Genomic DNA, 20,437 nt, shown 5'->3' with positions numbered 1-20,437 from the left:
GAGTTAAAATGGTATGTTTGGTACATAAGTCGACCCCACTGTGATGGGTCGTGGCCAACTCACACCACAACACATCTGGATGGTTTGTCCAATTTGCGTCTAAGTATTTGTTAGTGAGTGAGTGAACTATTGCCAAGTTGTGTGTTCATCCCTGCTGTTGAAAATGTCACCCTCACAACTCATGTCAAAACTACACCATTTCTTGGCTGGTGTTGTCTTGGTAAACATTGCTGAGGAAGTGAGTGAGTAAGTTTATTTTTACGCCATACTTTGCTTGCAGTGTGACTCAAATTTTGGGGAAATCATGCAAATAGACAGGTCCGAAAATTTTTTAAAAAAGCATATGCTAGAACTCCTTCAGAGTATCTCTGCTTTATTTCAGTTGCCATGTTTAATCGGTTAGATAATTTAAGAAGAGAAAGTGAGTTGTGATTGGTATGCTCAACTTCCCAGTGTAGACACCAGATTGGATAATAAGCTAGCCAAGGGAGGTAATAAAATCAGTTGATAGATATGTCCAGGTTATATGTGGACATGTATTGGACCGTATTCCCTGGAGATTATCAAGGATGAGTGCATATTAGAACAAACTATATCAAACAAAAACTATGAGATAATTGCTGTTTTCTTTTGTCCGTTATGAATAATACTGTATGGCCTAACTTTTATATTTTTCTGAGGAACATTTATCATTAAAGAGTAGCTTTTATAGTCTTTTTACACTTGATAAGCTTTTTAGCAGTCTCTATAATACACGTTATAATGTGTGTTGAAGTATCTACATGACCATTTGCATTGGTAGGCAAAAAGAGAGTTGAATTGAAATTTACTAACATTAGGTCCAAATCTGATTTGCTGACCAGATTGGATGAATCATACCATGTCAGCTATATTTTGGGGTTGAGAATTTTCTGTGACACTGAATTAATTTTCTGTTACATTAGTTTCGTAATCACAAAGTTTCTATGACATTTGACCAATTCATGGAAATTGATACATGCGTTTTTTTCACAGATAAAACAGCACATTCTTTATGATGAAAGAGGATAAACCCTCACTAGAACACTTTGTATTATTTTTACACTTTTTCATGAGATCATTTGTCACGAAAAATCGAAAACTCTAACATATTGCAAAGTTTCCGTCGCAAAAATCACAGACACCATGACCACTGTAACCAAGTCCCCCTACCAGTGATTTCGGCTAGGTAGACACAATTTTGACAAGCTATTTACTAGACTATGTTCTTCGGACAAAATATAGTGTTGAACCCTACCACTGTTAAATATCTTGAACATTGCTATGTGGCATAAGAATGTGTCTTGTGTTTTAGGTGCGTGTTGCTGACAAAGTTCCCCCTCAGATGGCTTGGCTGAACCCGCAACATACTGTAAGTAACCATAGTAACAGTAAATTTGATTTACAGATAACACCCACGCTGGGTCATTGGACCGAAAGCACATTTGACCCTTCATGGAAGCAGAGGTATTGCATCACTTTTATGAGAATCCCCCTTCCCTGAATCATCTGTCAACAGGTTTGAAATCAAATATAGACACACCAATGATTAATGGACATCTTCAGGTGTCACAATTCCTGCAAATTGAAGCTTTTATGAAGACACTGAAGTGGTATTAAACTCACTCACCCACTCACACACAATGTATGAGGACGATTTCTGGTGTCCCATGGTGAATTTGCTGTAATATTGCTTACAGTGCTGTAATACTACACTCACTCACTCACTCACTCACTCACTCATTTGCTCACTCAATTGCTCACATATGCATTTGCTCCCTCACTTTCTTCTCGCTTGCTTTCTAACCCATCCTCTCAATCACTCGATCGATCAGTCCCTCATACATCCATACTATCACTTACTCAATTCCCACCTGCTTGCGCACACCTTCGATCTCTCACCCACTCAGTCACTCAATCCCCACTCGCTTGCTCACTGCCTTGATTCCTCACCCACACACTCACTCAATGCCTGTTTGCTTGCTTGCTCCCTCCCTCGATTCCTCACCACTCAGTCACTCAATGCCTGTTTGCTTGCTTGTTCCCTCCCTTGATTCCTCACCCACACAGTCACTCAATGCCTGTTTGCTTGCGTGCTCCCTCCCTCGATTCCTTTCCCACACAGTCACTCAATGCCCGTTTGCTTGCTTGCTCCCTCCCTCGATTCCTCACCCACACAGTCACTCAATGCCTGTTTGCTTGCTCACTTTCTTACGTACTGAATGTTTCAGGAGTCTTTCAACAATCCAAAGGTGGAATTTCGACACTCCAACCTCATCAATCAAGGTAATTTTGTCTTCGTCTCTTGTATTCACATCCTTCAATTCTTAGTAGATGGCACATTTCCACTATAGGCACTGTTTAACTTAACATATTTACAAACATATTGTAGCTCCACGACTGTCGTAAGTCTATAGTAGTAGTAGCACTACAATGTATTTCTGAAATGACCTGTGAAGGTCGCGGGGTAGAATAGGCCTTCAGCAACCCATGCTTGCCGTAAAAGACGACTATGCTTGGCGTAAAAGGCGATTAATGGGATCGCATGGTCAGGCTTGCTGACTTTCTAGACGCACATCATAGGCTCCCATTTGTGCAGATCGATGCTCATGGTGTTGATCACTGAAATGTCTGGTCGAGCCTTGATTATTTTCAAACCGCTGCCATATAGCTGGAATATTGCTAAGTGCGGCATAAACCTAAACTTATTCACTGTTTCTGAAATGGTCCCTAGGAGGCGAAACTGGTTGTAACTGTGATTTGGTTGGCAGGTCTTCTTCAGTGTTCCACGTTTTAGTCACTGGATTGTCTGGTGCAAACTTGATTATTTACACCTGATGTCATGTTGCAGGATTATTTCTGAGTGCAGCTTAGAAACTATGCACAAAAAAACGAGACCCCTCACCTGAAAGATCTCTCTGTCTTGTTGCATCTGGTGTCCCTCACTATGATATTGCTAGAAGCAGTGGAAATCCAAACTTACTCATTGATTCGTTCTCATTGCAGCTTCAGTCGACAACGCATTTGCTGATGATGGAGAGGAATTTGATTATGTCATCAACTTGGCTGCAGAAACCAAATATGGTCAGACGGAACCAGTAAGTGCCTGATCCCCTGATTATTTTGTGTATTTGTGTAAAAAGAGGCTACATTGGTCTCAACTTTCAGTTGCTTATGAATGTGAGCAGTAAAAAAATGCTTTAATCCAGTCATGTCAGAGCTGAGTTGGGTTTCCATTTCACATTCGCTCTATAGCAGCTATATAGTGATGAGATCGGGTTTGAATTGATACACATCCTATTATCTTACCTCACACATGAATGTTGCTTTCTGATTGGCTGAGCGCCCTTGTATTTTTTCAATGTACCATGCATACAGATGATGTATCTTTTTCAATGTTCACCGCTGGGAATGCCGAATGCATTTTGTTCTTCATGGTAGTACTTCTTTATCTCAAATAACATTGAATCACGCATGATGCACAGAAATTACCGATGTTTTGCGATTGAAAGTGGGAAATAACTCTAAATTTGTTTTCCTTGTGTTGTCTGCACTATGGTGACGAAACGATTCGCCATACTACGAGGCTGTACCAGTGCTTCAAGCAGTTGAAAATTAAAATTCAGGTGTTTGGTAAGATAAACCCACAAGGTTTGTTTATGTTCCCCGAGCCCATGAGCCCATGAGCCCATGGACCCCTCGTGATATTTACAATATCTTGTCAGAAGGCTGTGTGATTTCTCAATGTATCATTCTTAACTCAGCCTTCACACACTCATGTTGTAGGTCTACAAGGAAGGCATTGTCAGACTGAGTCACAACTGTGCTGTGACTGCAGCCAGACACAAGGTCAAGGTCTATATGGAATTTTCTAGTGGACAGATGTACTCTTCAGACAAAGTGAGTTGCCTCCCTTGACTCTTTATGTCTCAGACATAGATGAGCAATATATGACATATTTCTGCAACAATTTCATGGATGAAGAAACAGATTGTGTTCAGACTGAGGGATATTTGCAGGCATAACATAAAAACTTTTCCCAGAAATTGGGGTTGTACAGTATGGTTCAAAATTATTGAGAATAGCTAAAGCATTTCATATTATTAAACGAGAACAAATCAGATAAAATTGAATGTATTGTGAAAGTGAACTGACCTTTTCATGTTGTGTAGGTAACAATTTAATATTTTATCAAGTCTCCTTGAGCTTCACGGCACAGTCTAAGACGGGTAGGCATACTTCCTATCAGAGAGGTTAGTGTCTCGTGAGTTATGCTGTCCCAGTATCGGACCACTTCTCTCTTCATGTCTTCAATTTTTGTCAACCCCTTTTGATTCACACATTCCTTCATCATCCCCCAAATGTTCTCAGGGATTTAAGTCAGGACTATATGCAGGAAATGGTAATGCAGTCACATTTTTCTCCTGAAACCACTGCTTGGCATGTTTTGCGGTGTGTTTAGGATCATTATCTTGCTGCAAAATCCAGTCATTTCCATAAAACACATGTGCACTTGGAAGCAGAAAATTATCTAATATGTTAGTGTAGCGTTGACTTGTCAGATTTCCCTCAAACACACACAGCGGGATCGTTCCTAATAAGGATATCCCTCCCCATACATGAAACTTTGGGCTGTATTTAGGTCGTCGATACAACGGTCCTGACGCAGACTTTGTCCATATTTTCACATTATTGGGTCATACCCATATTGAACTTTCATCAGTAAAAATCACATTTTCCCAGTCAAAGTTTTCATGTGCCAAACACCACTCAACACGCCTGTCTTTATGTTCTTGTTTCATGAGAGGAGAAGGAATTCCAGTCTTTTTCTCCCATCCAAGATCAATCAAATTTCTTCTAACTGTACATTTTGATACAACTGTTGATCCCCTTTCTATCATTTCATACCTGATGTTGGAGATGCTTGCCCTTTGCTTTTTAGACGCTAAAATTCCCAGCCGGACGCGATCTGAGAAGTCCAATTTTCTGGGTCTCCCTGCTCCTTTCTGGTGCCCAAAATCCTTTCCCTCTTTAAAATTCTTCCTAATCCTATACACAGTAGAAAGAGGAGTTCCTGTTCTCTCTGCCAATGCATTTACATCATCAATTCCTTGATTACACAACTCAAAAATCAACCTTCTTTTATCTTCAGCAGACACTGTTGACAGTGCTGAGGAAAATGACGTCTGCTACAAATTCAGGGGAGGTAACTCTAATTGTACTATACTCAGTAGGCCAAGATGAGTTACCTCCCTTATACCATTACTTAGTTTTAAGTATCAGTGAATCAGTTGAGGTGTTAGGATAGCTCAAAGTAAGAAGAAAAATTCTCAATAATTATGAACCAGACTATACTCGCCTTACAAAAACAGGCAATTACTGTCAGTATTGATTGTATATTCAGCACATTTTGCCTTAGTGATCAACTGACATGCATGTGCTTGTTTTCCCAAATTTTATCATAATTATGTTTGTGCATATACCTTAAAAATCCATTTTGTATATGAATATCAAATTCACAAACATGTATGTAATGCCTTTGTTTCAGACTAAATTCTAAAGATATGAAAACAGCACAGGTTTTTATGGTTGTCAGAACTCCTTTGAACACTCAAGATCATCTGCCACATAACAGCTCTTCACTTAATGAAACATTTAGCAATGCGCAATATCAGTGTTTACGTTGTCTAAGTGATTGTCAGTTACTTTACAATTCAGAGACACATAGTTGAGAGCCAACATCATGTTGTGTTTGTGACATCGTAAGACATGTAACATCATAAGTTTGTAACAAAAGTGGTAGGCAGAAATACATTATGGAGAAAGTGCACAAATATTCATTGAGCAAATATGTTCAGAAATATGCTCGTTGAAATGGAAACCTGCATGTAAAATTTGATCGCAAGTTCCAAGAGCTTATGAACAGTCGTTGATGGTCATTTTCAGTTGTCGATTCCCAAAAATTCTGTTTGATTGGCGTTATGGAAGTTGATGAATAATGATAAAGTTAAGATACTATCTGGATTACAACCATTTACTCATATTATGATGCGGTGTTACAGTGTAATGTCTCATACTGTTGTCCTGCAAACTATACACATCTATGAAGAAGCATCACATGATAGCATGATCAACAAGTTGTGATCAATAAAGTATCTTACAATTCTTTTAATTCTTTACACATTATTCAAAATAAGCATGATAATCACTGTCTGAAATGGTTCAGCCCATGAAGATCGGCATTAGAATTGATCAACAGTAATCCCTGCTTGTCTAAAGAGGCGACAAACAGGATGGAGTTGTCAGACCAGCTGACTTTGTGGAAAGTTTTCATTGTATCTCAGTTGCATAGATCATGTTCATGATGTTGATCACTGGATTGTCTGGTCCAAACTCAGTTATTTACAGACCACGGCTATATAGCGTAGACCCGTTTCACAAAGTTCTCATAAGCTTAAGATCTCATAAGTTTCCCTAATAGCATCCCTACCTCCTATACTGTGACATGGGAGATACCAATGTCACGAGAAAAGTTACGAGGTCGTATGAGAGCTTTGTGAAACGGGTCCCTGGAATATTGCTTAGTGTGGCATAAAACTAAACTCATTCACTCACTGATGGTAATGGTTCTGGTTTTGCTGTTCCAAGCCTGAGGATGATATTGTAAGTACTTGATATGTTTGTTGTGTTTGACCTAGATAGCAGTCTTGTATTGAGATGTTTAGACCAAGAGCATCGTTCTGCATGCTTTGCCTATGCTGTGATCCATGGTTTGTCAGCTCTGTGAATGCACTGATGGATTTTACTATGTAAGCCTGTCGAGGTCTGTCACTGTAGCATTCTTATCGCAGGAAGTTATGTGATACTGTTTGAGCTTTTGTATTTGTTTATTTGTTTTAACTGAAAATTAAACATTTACTTCTTTCCCATTTATTATAAGAGTAATGTCTCAACTTTGTCAAGTTTGATTCGGTCCAGAGATTTATTGGAAACAGCCTCTTCTTCCCTGGAATATTAAGAATTATTTACCAGTCCACCTGGCAGAAATCTCACAATCTGAAATAACAGACCCCAAGACTGGAATTTATTTATTTATTTATTTATTTATTTATTTATTTATTTATTTATTTATTTATTTATTTATTTATTTATTTATTTATTTATTTATTTATTTATTTATTTATTTATTTATTTATTAAGTAAAATAAAATACAGGAGAGAGACAGAGTGAGAGACAGAGAGAGGGAGAGATTTCCTTATTGGAATTTATACTTCATATGAAGTCTGCATAATGAATTTATCAACCATGGTGTTGAGGTGTAGCAAAGAATTTGATGCTGTCAAAATTTAACTTAATACCAACACACAACAACATATATCACCGAAATTTAGTGTTGATTTTGTGTACTTCCTAGATAATTTTGGTGTCTTGTGTTGAAGATAAGAGAAATATACTGACTATAGTTTAGGAAGATTGGTAGCCGCTGTGCATGACTCGCTCACTCACTCACTCACTCACTCACTCACTCACTCACTCACTCACTCACTCACTTAAACTGCATGCTTCACACAGATGATGTCTTGGTTTCAACATTGTTTCAATCCTACATTGATGCAAGTCTCTGTTACTTCTGATTGCCATATAGCTGGAATATTGCTGAGTGCAGCGTAAAACTAACCTCACTCACTCACTCACTCACTCACTTATTGCCTTTACGTGGACTTGTATAACTGAGATAATTTCTACTTCTACTTGAACATTTTCGACTGCTCAAAATGGAATCTCCACTGGACCATGATCAGACTGATGACTGTCGGTTCCCAATTGTGCAGATCGATGTTCATGCTGTTGATCACTTGATTGTCTGGTCCAGACTTGATTAAATGGTTAGAATATTGCGTAAATGGTTAGAGTGTGGCGTAAATCTCAACTGGTGCACTCGCTCAAACTGATGACTGCATTAATGTAAAGCTTTGTGGTCATTACATTATTTTCAGTACCTGGACATCGACTTTTTATTAAAAGATTGGACAGTGTATCGTAAAATTTCGTAACATCACCATGCCTTGACTGTACAATATGCTACATGCATTCTGTTTCATATGAAATTTTTGTTCAGAGCTCTTCACTGAAAGTACATTAGTTTACATCTTAATTTATTTGCTTGCACTAACTGTGTGAAGAAAGTGACCGTATATAATTTTATAACCTATTTGTATAGGGCTGAGTTTTTTCCTTGATCATAGTATGTGAGTCTCAGTGGTACTTCATATTATGAATCTCAACTCCCTGGGGATCATACGTATCTTGCAGCCACTAGATGCACGAAGAAAATGTGGTGTTTTCATCGAGGTACCCATTCATAGCTGGATGGACAGGGGTACATGGTCAAAGTACTTTGTCCAAGTTTACTGCACGTTGCTGTACCTGCAACTAGGTGTTTGCACGTATTTACGTCTGGTCATTTTACCAACGGATTTGTGGGTTCTTTTAATTACACAGGGTGGTGTACTGTACACTAGAGGGTGTGACAACATGGAAAGTGTCTGCACACAGTTGACTCCAAGGATTAGTTTAGTGTTTGATATCTGCTTCCTCAAAGATATTCCATTCAGAACCATGTGACTTCATTGAATAACATTGTCAGGTACTCAAGGAATGATTTGTTTGAATGAACCCAAATCTTATTTTATGGGCTGCCTGGCTCACAGGTATTCAAAGGTCTTGTAAAGATAGACACAAGTCCCTCAAGAAGAACCACTTGCCTGATGGCCATTTAAATTTACTTATCCTACCAAGATTTCTCGGCTCACAGGTATTCAAAAGCCTTGTTCAGATGAATTCAAGTCTCACAAAAAAGATCACTTGCCTGATGGCTGTTTATGTTGACTTGTCGCACATCAAGAACCTCTTGACTCGCAGGTATTCAAAGGTCTGAATTCTCTACCCACAGAGGTTACTCATGTCATGTCTTCCCACATAACCTCTGTTCTAACACGTCCATATTTCCCAGTTCTCGTAAAATCCCCTGGCAGCAAAAAATGGCAACAAGAATTATCTTCCTTCCGTCTATTCAATCAGAACATGTAGTACATTGACTTAGATCCAGTTGCCGTGAAATTCGTTGATCAATGTTAGTTTCTTTATTATATATTATACTAAAAATCTAGATACATGTACTAGCAATAGAAAATGTGGCCACAAATATCCTTCTTCTGCTGTTGACTTAATATGTGTTGATGTCTCACACACAAGACATTACTTGTAATAGCTAGCTTGTCCATTGTCAGCGAGGGCAATGAAGATGCAATTGATCTGCCATTACATGACTGAGTTCTGTCTAGAAGATCACATCGCGCAGGGGAAGAGGTTCTAGTTTTCCTGATGCATGTGGAAATCACTGAGGCTTTGCAAATGATCACATCTGTAACAAAGTTGCTATATCTGATTGCAACCAACTAAATCTGATTGCAACCAACTAAATCTGATTGCAACCAATCATGAATCCTGAACACTCACGCCATTAAAGGGCTGTTTTAGAAATTGGAAAATTTGGTCAACTGAGAATTGGGTCAGCATTACAAGAATCAGTATTACTATTAGATGAAACATGAAATAACAAAACAAAATGTCTTCATACTCTTGCAAATGTGTAATATAAAGTTAGACAAGTTTGTTCTCTTCTTCTTAGACTATGTTTTTGTGTCCTTGGACAAATGTTGGAATGTCTCTCACATGTGTATTCTAATGTCAGACAAGTTTGTCCTCTTCTCAGACAATGTTTTTATGTCCTCAGACAAATGTCCTAATGCTTCACACATACCCTTTTCTTGTGTCCTCTAGGGCTGCACCGATTCTGTTTGACTAATCGGAAATTGAATCTGATACGTTAGTTATTTTTGATAACCATTATCACAGTTTTGATTCAATATTTGAGTGCTGTTCTGTGTTGAAACATAACATTATATTTGTTTGAAAAAGGTTACATAACTTACATTCCTGAATCCGTAGTTAAATCTTGGAAAAAGTTTTCAGTGTGATATTGTTTTTTTAATAAACTCTGAGAGTTGAATGAAATCTGTTGGTTTTAATTGTATGTAGAATCAAATTGAAAATGGTCAAATCGATGGTCTAATGTCAAAAACCGTATTGATTTAAAGCCTGTGTGAATTGTGGCAGCCCTATTGTCCTCAGACATAAAAGGTAACCTCGTGTCCTCAGGTAAACATGTCCTCATGTCCTCCGACAAACATGCTATCCTGTCCTTTGACAAACATGTCCTCATGTGTTCCAGAAAGCCAACACAGAGAAGGTCCTCCGACAAACATGTAATCCTGTCCTTTGACAAACATGTCCTCATGTGTTCCAGAAAGCCAACATGGAGGACTGTAAGTGTGATCCATGGACCCACATGGCCAGACACAAGCTGGAGGTCGAGCGGGACCTCGAGAACATCCCTGACTTGAACTACATTATTGTACGGCCTGCCATTGTCTACGGGCTAGGAGACAAGAACGGTTTAAGTAAGAACATGTCATTATCTATTGCACTCAATGCTGGCACAAGACATATTCAAGGGTAAAATAATAAGCATTAATTTTCAGTGGATTGATGATAGCCTAGCTGGTAAAACTCATTATGCCGAACACCTGAGTTCGATTCTCCACATGGGTACTGTGTGTGAAACCCATTTCTGGTGTCCCCTGCCTTGGTATTTCTGAAGTATTGCTCAAAGCAATAGAACCATTCTCTCACTCTCTTTCTCACTCACTCGTTTATGCATCAGTAGCCTAAGCCCTCAATTAAGTCTGAGATTCATACTACTAACATACTGACAACACATATCTCAGTATAATAAATAACATATCTCACACATCAATGTGAGAGAACTGGTTTCAAGCATATCTGTGAGTTTTGGTTCCAGGTCTGTGATTTGCTACTTCATGATGATGACCTATGGTCAGAATATGACAGACTGCTTTCCTGGTTGAACATAATTGATATGTTATTCATGGTTTAATCAAATGTACTTGTTACTGGTGCCATACACCTTCTTACCATCCTCGATATCTCCGGGGTATACGTCCAATAAATCTCCACTATACCCTGAATGCATCTACAGCTCGTCACGAAGATTTTATTACCTGCCTTGGCTGGCTTTTTATTCGATCATGTGTACACGCTGGGAAGTTGAGTGAACCAATCACAACTCACTTTCGCTTCTTATATTATCTGAAAGATTAAATTCGACAACACAAATGCTGCAGAGGTACTCTAAAAGAGGTAGAAGGAATTCTTGCACATATTATTTGAAAGTTTCGGGCCTGTCAGTTTGTCTTGATGACTTCCTCCCAAAATCTGAGTCTCAATTTGAACAAACATTCACGTTTGCGACCACTATCTTTGCTAACACTGTCAAGCTCATTTGTAATGGCAGCTTAACTGATTGGCTACTGTGAGAATGCGGAGCTAGAATAGGGAGGAAATAAAATTATCAAGCAGAGCTGATGATTACTTTAACACATGCCTATTAATTTCGTGAATGTAAAATTGTATTTGTGCAACAAAATGTGGAGTATATAAAGAACATCATGGTATCTGATATACTGACGATAGTACCCAAATTAAATTAAATGTTTTTTAAAAGCCACTTGTCCTGACTAATTTTGATATGGGTATGACATAATCATGATGACGTAATTATGAAAGAATAAATCAACATGCTGTTAGATGTTAATATTTCCGGGACTATTTCCCGAAATGTGATAAATAGCAAAGAAAGGTAAATCTACTTTATTATCATTGCAAAATTCATTGGGTACATTTTGAGCAGATATAAAATGAAATTCAAGTTTATTTGCATTTTTGAAAAAGTAAACAGAAATTATATAGTAGCCTACGGACAAGTAAGATACCATTATTTGATTGCCTGAAATGAAAACTTGTCCTGGTTGTTGGGTGATGAGATTTTTTAACCCCAGTAGACTTTTATTTAGTAGTCTCTTTCTACTTTTGTCTGCAGCTCCTCGTCTGATTATTGGTGCAATATACAAGTACATAAAAGAGAAGATGAAGGTGAGGCTCCACACTGTTGAACCTAAGGGTTGCATAACCAACTCATAGTTCACACTGAGGCCAGTAAGTGCTGCAAATGGCACTACCAACTCAGAATTAGAGTACAATCTTTCCTGTGTCATCTAAAATATGATAAAGGTTGGAATACAATGCCAGAGTTTTTTCCAAATTCTCTTGTCAAGAGCAAGGAGTTCGGGGGGATGACATGGCAACCTTTTGCTAAAGCATTCGTTTCGTTATCCCGTTTTCTGTATTAAAATGCACTCTGTCTCCTTCTTTGTCCATGAACATTTATCTTTTCCAAGCACTATTTCTTCACCATACTTGGCACATAGATAGATTTTGTGGTGAACTGGAGCCTTTTCACTGTTTTGAATTTTGTATTAAATTTTTTTGGCGTTTCCATGGCATCAGGTTTGATTTTGACTGAAATTGGTGGTAGTATTCTTTTCTGGAACACAACTCACTTTCGCTTCTTAAATTATCTGAATGATTAAATTTGGCAACACAAATGTAAAATTGTTCAATAATCCTTCAACAAACTAGGCACATAGATTGGTCTGGTGGTGTACTGGTATTTTGGGGTTTCTGAATACAATGTTTTTTATGTTTCCATGGCAACAGTTTTGACCTTGAATTTGGTAGTAGTGCTTCTTTTTGGATCAGACCTTAAAATCCTTTCGTTACTCTCCTTCAACTTTGCAATATCCACACCGAAACATTTGACATCATCATAAGGAGTAGACAAGAACTGTATTTTGCCATTGTACGAGATATTGATGACTGTGTCTTCTTGTTTATCATGCAGAAGAGGGCAGTGGTGTAGCCTAGCGTTCATTTAAAGGATTTGTGTGTCATGCTGAAAATTCGATTTCCTGCATGGGTGCACTGTGTGAAGCCCATTTATGATGTGCCTTGCCATGATATTGCTGGAATATTGCTAAAAGTGGGGAAGAGAAAAACTCACTCACTCACTCACTCAGTTAGCGTTGACTAGTCATTAGTAAACGTTATGTTCTTATCCGATCAATTGTATGATAACCTTTTCTCAAAAAATTGACCTTGGGCTAAAAGGAATTTCAATAAATCATTGGTCTCTGCAGTACCTTAGGATGAAGAGTTCTTAGTTCTGCATGTATGAATTTCCTGTCACATGGTGTCTTTATCTGATGTTCCTGTTTGCCATCAGAGGGGTAGCCCAGTGATTAAAACGTTCCCTCGTCATGCCAAAGACTCAAGTTTGAGTCCTCATATGGGTACAATGTGTGAAGATTTCTGGTGTCCCCTGTCATGATATTGCTGGAATATCGCTACAATTGGTGTAAAACTAAACTCACCTACTCATTCTCTCAGATGCTGTGGACAAAAGACCTGAAGATGAACACAATCCATGTGGATGACCTGTGTGCTGCTGTTTGGACCTTGTGTCAGAAGGGCAAGGCAGGTCAGATATACAACCTGGTGGACAAGGGTGATACCAGTAAGTATGTCAGATATACACTTGGTGGGTCAGTTATACAACGTTGTGGACAAGGAGGATACCAGTAAGCATGACAGATATACACCAGCAGGGTCAGATATACAACCTTGTTGACAAGGAGGATACCAGTAAGCATGTCAGATACACACCAGCAGGGTCAGATATACAACTTTGTTGACAAGGAGGATACTAGTAAGTATGTCAGATATACACTAGGTGGGTCAGTTATACAACCTTGTTGACAAGGAGGATACCAGTAAGCATGTCAGATATACACCAGCAGGGTCAGATATACAAACTTGTGGACAAGGAGGATACCAGTAAGCATGTCAGATATACACCAGCAGGGTCAGATATACAACCTTGTTGACAAGGAGGATACCAGTAAGCATGTCCGATATACACCAGCAGGGTCAGATATGCAACCTTGTTGACAAGGAGGATACCAGTAAGCATGTCAGATATACACCAGCAGGGTCAGATATACAACCTTGTTGACAAGGAGGATACCAGTAAGCATGTCAGATATACACCAGCAGGGTCAGATATACAAACTTGTGGACAAGGAGGATACCAGTAAGCATGTCAGATATACACCAGCAGGGTCAGATATACAGCCTGATGGACAAGGCTGATATCAGTGAGTATGTGAGATGTACACCAGCTGGGCAGGTATTCCCCAGGTGGTATATTCACAAGCACAAGTCTGTTAATAATGCATAAAGATTATATTTAGAAGCAGTCTTATTAAAATCAAGTCTTTTCCTCTGATCCAAGACCTCACTGTTTAAAGATCTCAGGAATACTCCATACAGCATGCAGTCCATGTAGAGGAGTTCTTGAGCAGATCACATGTCAAGTTTCAGTTTCATTACTTAACCAAGAAATGGGGCAGTGAGATAGCCTAGTGGTTAAAGCGTTCATGCCGAAGACTTGGGTTTGATTCCCCACATGGGCACAATGTGTGAAACCCATTTCTATAGTCCTCCATCGTGATATTACTGGGATATTGCTACGGCAAAGTAAAACTGTACTCACTCACTGATTTCAAAATATAGTCAGGAAAGAACCACAGGGCACAAATATACTGGACGAAACAAGTTAGGGATATAAGGGATAATTATTCATAATTTAAAAATTTACATGTATCAGTAACTATTTTTGTCCCATATATAAACTTGCCCCATGACTCCGATACCAACTTGTGTACAAACAGCAGCAAATTAAATGCATTATCCTCAGCTATGTAATGACTTGGCCTTTCTGTTTTGCTATTGAACTGCTCATTCAACATCATTTTCAAAACTGGTTTAGTTTGAATGTTTTGCACAGTCATACAGAACTTCCAAGTGCTAACTCTCAGAGTATAAACTTCCTGATGCAGATGAGTAATATTTGAGAGTAAAAGAGTTTAATGATTTAATTGATTTATAACCTGTCTGTTAGTCGTATTGTAGTCTCAGTTTATGGAAATGAGTAAATATGCTATTGATTGTGAATGTCTGTTCTGTGTTAGATTTGGGTGAAATTTTGAGTGGGTCCAATAGATGAAAATAATGTTTGTGGACCCTCTCCAATGTTAACGAGATGAGCAGATGTAAAATAGAGGGGGTCCTCACTGAATTTGATGAGTCAAAACTCTCCTAAACCCTCTCTTGAGCCAACACTGTTTATTTTTGCAGCACAAGGGAGGATCAGTGAGCTGGTATCGGAAATCTTTGACATCAACTTCGACTTTGTTGGCTCTGTAATGTCAAACATGGCCAAGGTAGGTAACAGTTTTTTGCTGATGTTTGTGCTATATATCCAGTCCCAAGGAAACTGTTCTGGAAATGAACCATGAAGGTCCCGGGGTAGAAGAAACCTTCAGCATCCCATGCCTGCCATAAAAGGCGACTATATATGTCGTAAGAGGCAACGAACAGGTTCGGGTGGTCAGGCTCACTGACTTGGTTGACACATGTCATCAGTTCCCAATTGTGCAGATCGATACTTACTGGATTGTCTGGTCAAGACTTGAGTATTTACAGACCGTTGCCTTATACCTGGAATATTGCTGAGTGAGGCGTAAAACTATACTCACTCACTCACTCACTGTTCTGGACACATCATGGTCGAAGTTATGATTGGTCTTCGTCATCACATACTTGTTGTAAGAGGTGAATAATGTACTGGGTTGTCAAGATCTCTGACATGGTCACATATGAAGCAAAATGCTTGTTGATTCTGAAGATATCCAACACTGGATTGTCTGGTGTAGATCAAGTTGTGTTGAATTTGGTCTTTAGCAACCCATTCTTCTCTTAAGAGGCAAATATCAGATGAGGCTGTTAAGATTGATGAATTGGTAGATTGGTGTCAGATATGAAGATTAATGCTTGTTGATTCTGATATTGTTGATCAATAGTTTGTCTGGTCCAGATTTAGTTATATAGATTTGGTGTTCAACATGACATACTTGTAAGAGGCGAAATATCCTTGTCCGGATTGGAGACTCGTTGTTAGGCTTCATAATGGGGAACCTGATTTACCATGAGCTGGGTGTCCGTTGACACAAAAACCTTGCTGCACCAGACATAAACCATAAATACACTCATCTCATGAAACATTGTGAAACGTGACTGGTTGACACTGGGCTAATTATCCAATTATCTTGAGAATTTTTGGCATGTTGATGATGGATTTCACAATAAGAAGGCATACTCTGAGAGTTAAATAAAATTTGATGTTTTTACTTGCATGAAGAATCAAATTGAAGGTCCAGTATAGAAAATCAAATCAAATCAAATCAAATCAAGGCCTGGATGAATCATTGCAGCCCTAGTTTAAATGAGTAAAATCACAAATGTCCGATGTGGTACCCCACATTCTTACTTGAAAAAAGGAAGAAATACAAAGGGAGATAATTCATCTGTTGGTTTCAGTTGAACATGACAAACGTAGTTGAGGACATCAATGACAAGCACATGGCACCATGGGCCGATGCCTGTCAGAGGGACAACATCGTCAACACACCACTCAACCCATTCATTGACCAGGTATGGTTGTCATGTAAATTTTGGTGGAGGTATTGTTGCATCTCATGGTGTGAACGAGGCACACAGCTTTAATCCACAATTCCATTGTAGCACTATGACTGCAGTTAACCACTGTTTAAACATGGCATTAAATTCATCTTCATGCTGGACAAAGATCAGGACCCAGTGATCCCACTCTGTGTTATCTTAGGCTCAGTATTGTTCGTTACACTGCTGTACTGAGTCTGACAGAGGCTAGGTCAGGTTAGCTGACCTTTTGAATTGACCAATCAGAACACAGCTTACCAAACTTTGAAAGTTAGCATTCTTATATAACATTTGAACTTTTGCCTCGAAAACCTTTTGCTGCTAACTATTCTCAGGAGAGGTGGGCTTTGTTTCTGAAGCACAATTCGAAAACCCCGCTGTATCTTTTAGCTGAATGTGCAGATATATGACGCAGATCCCAAAGTTGTGTCTTGAACTATTTACAGATTTTTTAAGTTTATATGTTTCATTATTTCCATGGAAACTATTTTGACTTTGTCTATAAAAAGTCAGGTGGGACTTTCAGGATCTGTCATCTTCTGATGACTCTTGTCTTGCAGTGTATGAAATAATTTTGAAAAGTCACTGTCCAGGACAGCTGGTTAAGTAAAAATGTAAAAATGTTGTTAGCAGACATCATACTTCGGTGGCTTTGCAAAATAAAGGTATCAAATGACCATAGGTCAGAACTGATGTGATGTTTGGTGATTGAAAATGATAAGTTATCATCACTCCTTCGAAGCAAAATAAATCATACAAACACGAAAACTAAGATATCTTTCTGTCTGAGATTTTCAGCAAGCCAGTCGGAAAAGCTTTAACTGTATATTACTGGCCCGATTCACAATCAGCTAGCATTTTGCTTGCAGGTCAGTAAATATTTCAAACACTGAACATGCATCCACAACATATTGGATAATGATGGTGATGTTGATGGTGGTGATGTTGATGATGGTGATGTTGATGATGACTGTGATGGTGATCGTGGTTTTGGTGGTGGTGGTGGTGGTGGTGCTGCTGATGATGATGATGATGATGATGACAATGATGATCTGTGTATATTATTCCAGGAGCTTCTCTACAACAAGCACCTGTGTCTAGATCCTGCCCGGCTGACGGGAATGGGCTTCACCTGGGAGAAGCCGAGTCTGCGTGTCGACTATCTCAGAGAGGTGGGGACTTAGTCAGATTATATTCAGATGTTGTCAAGATTAGATAGTCGCACCTCTAGCAAGTGAATTGTTCAACATTGCCTCTGTTCACTCAGCAGAATATGGGTACCTGGTGGGTGCCTGGTCACCGGTGAGATAAAGTGACTATTATAAGGGTAAAGCTATTTTTCAGGGCATTATCATTTGCAGAAGCCCGAGGTCTTTCATTAACTGCTGAGCTACTTATGACGTCACCTAACAACGGGCTTGATAATGGGCCGTCGTTAAGTATTTTGCGGGCATTATCAAGTTACAGTGGACCGCTCATTTCTGATAACGTGCGGTTGTTTTAATAATAATTCTATCCATTCTAGCTATAAAACCTCATAGTGCCTAAGAGGCAGCTTATTCAAGGTAATAATACTTGTATTGTACCGCTTTTAGCATACCCCTCCGTGGTGTGGAATTAGTGCATTACAAATACCCGTATTATTACTTCATTATTATTTTACCTCCACATAAAATACTTTAATTTCATTGGTCAGTGATGCAGTAACAAGCTGCCTAGGAGGGTAAGAACTGGAAAAAAAGTTACCCGCTGCCATGGTAACTGCCAAGCTCTTTGCAGAGAAGCTGTATTGCTAATGATAATATGGCATCATAATCTGACGCATGAAGTGCCCAGAGTTCGTAACTGCACATTTCGCTGTATTACACATTTGTTTCACCAAGTTTCACTGCTTTATTGAAACTCTATTATACATTTATTCATTTGCACACTCAACTAAACGTAATTAACCATTTCTATAGCAGTTTTGAGCTTGTCAGAATATGTTGCACTGATTTTAAAAATCCAGTTGAGGGGCCGATGCCATTTTGATTACATGTCATCAGGGTTCCAAATTAACGGTTTGAGGTAGCAAATTTTCTCTTCACAATCATAATTTGCTAGCTGAAAAAAACACAGCAGCAACAACTTGCTACCTGGTATTTTCTAAATGAAACCGCTTACTTTCATCAATTAGCTGGCATTTTCAAAGGATAGATTTCCACTTATGCACTTTCAGTCATGAACTTTACAATACTGGTGTCTTAATTGCCAAAAAATTTCTCATCATACCTTTCTTTGGTCACTTACGCATCACAATACTCACATAAATACAACAGAGAAGCAGTCAGCTCAGTGCACATGTGCAGAAGTATCACATTACTGCTTCGTATGGTTTATAATGGACATTCAGCATGTCGATAAAACTGCTAATACAAGTAAAGCTATTATTTTTGCATAACTTGATAAATACCAGTATGCTCAGGTACTTAACACACTATGAACTGATTATATGATGTTTTTTGTTACCTATTTTTAAACCAGGTGGCAAGTACTTGCTACTTCATAAAAAAGTTAGTTTGAAACTATGGTCCTATAGTCAGTAGCGATCTTCCAAATGAAATAAAATAACATGACATTTTGTACATTTAACATTTGGTGGTAAGATAAATACGTTGCATGCTTCTCCCTTGAGTAATACGGTTTGATAGATGCCTCTTTGTAGCACTGCTTTCTGGGAGACACTGCTACAAAGAGGTGTACATCAGCCTGTATTACCTTCAAGAGAAGCATACAACTTAAAATATTTAAGGGGCGGGTGGGTAGCCTAGTGGTTAAAGCGTTCGCTCATCACGCCGAAGACCCGATTTCGACTCCCCACATGGGTACAATGTGTGAGGCCCAATTTCTGGTGTGCCCCGCCGTGATATCGCTGGAATATTGCTAAAAGCGGTGTAAAACCAAACTCACTCACTCACTAAAATATTTAACGTGAAGAAATATTTCATTGATAGTATCACATCTGCCCAGTCGAGACATTACATTCAGAAGCTGACCAGTTTAATAATCAACCTAGTTTCAGAATCACATGGCTGTATCTTACTGTAGACAATTCATAGCATTGAGCCCTGGTTTCATTGCATGATGATTGGAACATGATGGCAGTGTCAATATCCCCTCGGCAAGTAATGCTGGGGTGGTGGGGGGGTGGTGGTGGGGTGGGGGATGTAGTCACCACCTCATCTGTCCATTCATGTGTCCTTAATCATTTCATTGCATAGCTGAAAAAACGTTCAATAGACATATTAAACAGAAGCTAAAGTTGGTGCCTTTTTGCTATTTGCAAGTTTTTTGTCATTTTTATTTTTTCCCTTTCCGTGGAAATGATTTGAACTTAGTAGCAAAATGAAGGGGTTTGTTTCATTTTCGGAGCACATGTTGGAAATCTTGGTAGACATGTCAATCACATCTTAAAGTGATTGCCTAATACTTTTCACAGATTTTTAGCATTGGTATTTTTCAGGATTTCCATGGAAATTATTTGAACTCAGTCTAAAAAAAACAAGTTTGAATTTATGGAACTGTTAGATGATTTGTTCTTAAGTCAACTCGATGTGGTATAGTGGATATAGTGCAGACCAAGAAAAACTGCCTGTGGTTCGATTGCTGACTCATCATACGTCAGGGTTCAAGATGGTACTTGTTGCCCTGGGCGTAGATTTTCAAAGCTCTCTTAGCGCTAAGATAGTCAAAAGGGCCATACATTAAGATTAACGAACGACTATCTTAGCGCTAAGATAGTCGAAAGGGCCATACATT

At 38.8% G+C, this 20,437-nt stretch overlaps 1 protein-coding gene across 1 annotated transcript in view; it reads left to right on the top strand.

The window, feature by feature from the left end:
* Positions 1-20,437, top strand: part of LOC137259846 (dTDP-D-glucose 4,6-dehydratase-like) — a 38,205-nt gene that overhangs the window by 12,917 nt on the left and 4,851 nt on the right. Inside the window, exons 3-12 of the mRNA XM_067797471.1 lie at positions 1,334-1,390; positions 2,250-2,304; positions 3,025-3,116; positions 3,805-3,918; positions 10,389-10,542; positions 12,042-12,094; positions 13,448-13,574; positions 15,257-15,342; positions 16,499-16,612; positions 17,710-17,811. Coding sequence (XP_067653572.1) covers positions 1,334-1,390; positions 2,250-2,304; positions 3,025-3,116; positions 3,805-3,918; positions 10,389-10,542; positions 12,042-12,094; positions 13,448-13,574; positions 15,257-15,342; positions 16,499-16,612; positions 17,710-17,811 — 954 coding nt within the window. The remainder of the gene's footprint in view (positions 1-1,333; positions 1,391-2,249; positions 2,305-3,024; positions 3,117-3,804; positions 3,919-10,388; positions 10,543-12,041; positions 12,095-13,447; positions 13,575-15,256; positions 15,343-16,498; positions 16,613-17,709; positions 17,812-20,437) is intronic.

The sequence above is a fragment of the Haliotis asinina genome, chromosome 13 (assembly GCF_037392515.1).
Source record: "Haliotis asinina isolate JCU_RB_2024 chromosome 13, JCU_Hal_asi_v2, whole genome shotgun sequence".
NCBI classification, from domain to species: domain Eukaryota; kingdom Metazoa; phylum Mollusca; class Gastropoda; order Lepetellida; family Haliotidae; genus Haliotis; species Haliotis asinina.
The sequence above is the reverse complement of the archived record's forward strand: the minus strand, read 5'-3'. Positions and strand labels throughout refer to the sequence as shown.